Source organism: Hyla sarda, unplaced genomic scaffold (genome assembly GCF_029499605.1).
Source record: "Hyla sarda isolate aHylSar1 unplaced genomic scaffold, aHylSar1.hap1 scaffold_327, whole genome shotgun sequence".
Classification (NCBI taxonomy): domain Eukaryota; kingdom Metazoa; phylum Chordata; class Amphibia; order Anura; family Hylidae; genus Hyla; species Hyla sarda.
Window position 1 is genome coordinate 329,292 of NW_026610010.1, and position 5,063 is coordinate 334,354.

A 5,063-nucleotide genomic window follows, 5' to 3' on the forward strand; every position below is an offset into this window, starting at 1 on the left:
GGAGGGCGGCCACACACGGAGGGGAGGGCGGCCACACACGGAGGGGAGGGCGGTCACACACGGAGGGGAGGGCGGTCAGTTCCTGGCGGTGAGGGGCTCAGGGTGCACAGGGGGCGCTCATGCACAGCAGATTTTGAGGTCACTCACCAGTCTTCCAGGAGAGGTCAGGAGGCGGGGGCTGTAATCTGAGGACACACGTGTATATATGTTAGTGCCGCACATGTATATGTCCCCTCCCCCATCACTCTGCAGACACTTACCTTCCAGCGGGGGTGGGGGATGGGGTTGGGGCGGGGGATGGGGACTCCGCCAGCTGCTCCAGGGTGCTTCTCTTCTTTCCTTCTTTGGAGCGGGCGATGACAACCTGCGCCTTCAGGGCGTCCTGCTCCAGAGACTTCATCCTGAAACACCGAGCCACGTGTGAGCGCCAAAACATACAAAGGCTCCGCCCCCTCCCACTACAGACACAGAGCCACGTAGTGAGCGCCAAAACATACAAAGGCTCCGCCACTCCCAACTAGACACATCGAGCCACGTGTGAGCGCCAAAACATACAAAGGCTACGCCCCCTCCCACTAGAGCCACGTGTGAGCGCCAAAACATACAAAGGCTCCGCCCCCTCCCACTAGAGAGCCACGTGTGAGCGCAAAACATACAAAGGCTCCGCCCCTCCCAATAGAGACAGAGCCACGTGTGAGCGCAAAACATACAAAGGCTCCGCCCCTCCCACTAGAGACAGAGCCACGTGTGAGCGCAAAAACATACAAAGGCTCCGCCACGTGTGAGCGCCAAAACATACAAAGGCTCCGCCACTCCCAACTAGACACATCGAGCCACGTGTGAGCGCCAAAACATACAAAGGCTACGCCCCTCCCACTAGAGCCACGTGTGAGCGCCAAAACATACAAAGGCTCCGCCCCTCCCACTAGAGAGCCACGTGTGAGCGCAAAACATACAAAGGCTCCGCCCCTCCCACTAGAGACAGAGCCACGTGTGAGCGCAAAACATACAAAGGCTCCGCCCCTCCCACTAGAGACAGAGCCACGTGTGAGCGCAAAACATACAAAGGCTCCGCCCCTCCCACTAGAGACAGAGCCACGTGTGAGCGCAGAACATACAAAGGCTCCGCCCCCTCCCACTAGAGACAGAGCCACGTGTGAGCGCAGAACATACAAAGGCTCCGCCCCCTCCCACTAGAGCCACGTGTGAGCGCAAAACATACAAAGGCTCCGCCCCTCCCACTAGAGCCACGTGTGAGCGCATAACATATAAAGGCTCCGCCCCTCCCACTAGAGAGACAGAGCCACGTGTGAGCGAAAAAAAACTACAAAGGCTCCGCCCCTCCCACTAGAGAGCCACGTGTGAGCGCCAAAACATACAAAGGCTCCGCCCCTCCCACTAGAGCCACAGAGCCATGTGTGAATGCAAAACATACAAATGCTCCGCCCCCTCCCACTAGAGCCACGTGTGAGCGCCAAATCATACAAAGACTCCGCCCCTCCCACTAAAGAGAGCCACGTGTGAGCGCCAAAACATACAAAGACTCCGCCCCTCCCACTAAAGACAGAGCCACGTGTGAGCGCAAAACATAAAGACTCTGTCCCTCCCACTAAAGAGACAGAGCCACGTGTGAGCGCCAAAACAAAGACTCCACCCCCTCCAACTAAAGACACGGAGCAATGGCCAGGAGGGTGCATGTATGTAGGACAGTGATGCTCCAAATACCCCCGCCATACAAAAAGATGGTGCCTAACAACAATGATGTCCCCCCCTGCAAGGTCACCGCCCCGACGAGGCCCGCCCTCTACTCCCCGACGAGGCCCGCCCCCTACTCCCCGACGAGGCCAGCCCCCTACTCCCCGACGAGGCCAGCCCCCTACTCCCCGACGAGGTCACCTCCTACTCCCCGACGAGGCCCGCCCCCTACTCCCCGACGAGGTCAGCCCCCTACTCCCCGACGAGGTCACCTCCTTCACTCCGGCGAGGTCAGCCCCCTACTCCCCGACGAGGTCAGCCCCCTACTCCCCGACGAGGTCACCTCCTTCACTCCGGCGAGGTCAGCCCCCTATTCCCCGACGAGGCCCGCCCCCTACTCCCCGACGAGGTCAGCCCCCTACTCCCCGACGAGGTCACCTCCTTCACTCCGGCGAGGTCAGCCCCCTACTCCCCGGCGAGGTCAGCCCCCTACTCCCCGGCGAGGTCAGCCCCCTACTCCCCGACGAGGTCACCTCCTACACTCCGGCGAGGTCAGCCCCCTACTCCCCGACGAGGCAGCCCCCTACACTCCGGCGAGGCCCGCCCCCTACTCCCCGACGAGGCCCGCCCCCTACTCCCCGACGAGGCCCGCCCCCTACTCCCCGACGAGGCCCGCCCCCCTACTCCCCGACGAGGTCAGCCCCCTACTCCCCGACGAGGTCACCTCCTTCACTCCGGCGAGGTCAGCCCCCTACTCCCCGGCTAGGTCAGCCCCCTACTCCCCGACGAGGTCACCTCCTACACTCCGGCGAGGTCAGCCCCCCTACTCCCCGACGAGGTCACCTCCTTCACTCCGGCGAGGTCAGCCCCCTACTCCCCGGCTAGGTCAGCCCCCTACTCCCCGACGAGGTCACCTCCTACACTCCGGCGAGGTCAGCCCCCTACTCCCCGACGAGGCAGCCCCCCTACACTCCGGCGAGGCCCGCCCCCCTACTCCCCGACGAGGCCCGCCCCCTACTCCCCGACGAGGCCCGCCCCCTACTCCCCGACGAGGCCCGCCCCCTACTCCCCGACGAGGCCCGCCCCCCTACTCCCCGACGAGGCCCGCCCCCTACTCCCCGACGAGGTCACCTCCTTCACTCCGGCGAGGTCAGCCCCCTACTCCCCGGCTAGGTCAGCCCCCTACTCGGTCAGCCCCCTACTCCCTGACGAGGTCACCTCCTACACTCCGGCGAGGTCAGCCCCCTACTCCCCGACGAGGTCACCTCCTACACTCCGGCGAGGTCAGCCCCCTACTCCCCGACGAGGTCACCTCCTACACTCCGGCGAGGTCAGCCCCCTACTCCCCGACGAGGCCCGCCCCCTACACTCCGACGAGGCCCGCCCCCTACTCCCCGACGAGGCCCGCCCCCTACTCCCCGACGAGGTCAGCCCCCTACTCCCCGACGAGGCCCGCCCCCTACTCCCCGACGAGGTCAGCCCCCTACTCCCCGACGAGGTCAGCCCCCTACTCCCCGACGAGGTCACCTCCTTCACTCCGGCGAGGTCAGCCCCCTACACCCCGGCGAGGTCAGCCCCCTACTCCCCGACGAGGTCACCTCCTACACTCCGGCGAGGTCAGCCCCCTACTCCCCGACGAGGTCAGCCCCCTACACTCCGGCGAGGTCCCCCCTACCTCTCGACATGGTCACCCCCCGCTCCCGGACATTACAATGGTGAAGGAGCGAGTCAGGATCCTCATGCATTGTGGTCATTCATGCACTGCGCCAACCACAAAGCCCTCTGGGAGGCGCCATAGTCTGGTGACGGGCCGGTCCGGCCTCCTGTCATGTCGGAGCCCGGAGTCAGGTGACCGACCGATACAAGACACTGACACAGACAGAGGAGGGGCCCGGTACATGCCGGCGTGCTGCCTGGGGACATGCATGGCGGGTGCAGACATGGTGCCCGGTGCACAGCGGGGGCGGGGTCACACCTGGTACCGTCCTCCGGGGTTCGCGGCCGCTGCTGCCGGGACAGGTAAAGCTTCTTGGCCAAAGATTGTTCATAATGTCTAATACTGTCCTCCAGAGAGCTGCCCGCGGGCACAGGACGGGCGAGAGAGGGAGAGAGAGAGACAGGTGAGGAGAGACGTCTAATATAGAGAGACAGGTGAGGAGAGACGTTTAATAGAGAGACAGGAGAGACATCTAATATAGAGAGACAGGTGAGGAGAGACGTCTAATATAGAGAGACAGGTGAGGAGAGACGTCTAATATAGAGAGACAGGAGAGACGTCTAATATAAACAGGAGAGACGTCTAATATAGAGAGACAGGTGAGGAGAGACGTTTAATATAGAGAGAGACAGGTGAGGAGAGACGTCTAATATAGAGAGACAGGTGAGGAGAGACGTCTAATATAGAGAGACAGGAGAGACGTCTAATATAGAGAGACAGGAGAGACGTCAGAGAGACAGGTGAGGAGAGACGTTTAATATAGAGAGAGACAGGTGAGGAGAGATGTCTAATATAGAGAGACAGGTGAGGAGAGACATCTAATATAGAGAGACAGGAGAGACGTCTAATATAGAGAGACAGGAGAGACGTCTAATATAGAGAGACAGGTGAGGAAAGACGTCTAATATAGAGAGACAGGTGAGGAGAGACGTCTAATATAGAGAGAGACGTCTAATATAGAGAGAGGGAGGAGAGATGTCTAATATAGAGAGACAGGTGAGGAGAGACGTCTAATATAGAGAGACAGGAGAGATGTCTAATATAGAGAGACAGGTGAGGAGAGACGTCTAATATAGAGAGAGGCAGGTGAGGAGAGACGTCTAATATAGAGAGAGACGTCTTATATAGAGAGGCAGGAGAGATGTCTAATATAGAGAGACAGGTGAGGAGAGACGTCTAATATAAAGAGACAGGAGAGACGTCTAATATAGAGAGACAGGAGAGACGTCTAATATAGAGAGAGACAGGCGAGGAGAGACGTTTAATATAGAGAGAGACAGGTGAGGAGAGACGTCTAATATAGAGAGAGACAGGTGAGGAGAGACGTCTAATATAGAGAGACAGGTGAGGAGAGACGTCTAATATAGAGAGACAGGTGAGGAGAGACGTCTAATATAGAGAGACAGGTGAGGAGAGACGTCTAATATAGAGAGAGGCAGGAGAGATGTCTAATATAGAGAGACAGATGAGGAGAGACATCTAATATAGAGAGAGGCAGGAGAGACGTCTAATATAGAGAGACAGGTGAGGAGAGACGTCTAATATAGAGAGAGAGACAGGTGAGGAGAGAAGTCTAATATAGAGAGAGACAGGTGAGGAGAGACGTCTAATATAGAGAGAGACAGGTGAGGACAGACGTCGAATATAGAGA

General features: G+C 59.2%; 1 protein-coding gene across 1 annotated transcript; it reads right to left on the bottom strand.

Annotated features, from left to right (window-relative positions):
* Positions 1 to 256: 256 nt before the first annotated feature.
* Positions 257 to 401, bottom strand: LOC130329940 (protein scribble homolog; the record flags this gene model as incomplete). The annotated part of the gene is given in 1 exon segment (XM_056553556.1): positions 257 to 401. A coding segment is annotated over 1 exon segment (145 nt), but the record flags the coding sequence as incomplete, so codon positions are not given.
* Between the last annotated feature and the right edge of the window lie 4,662 nt (positions 402 to 5,063).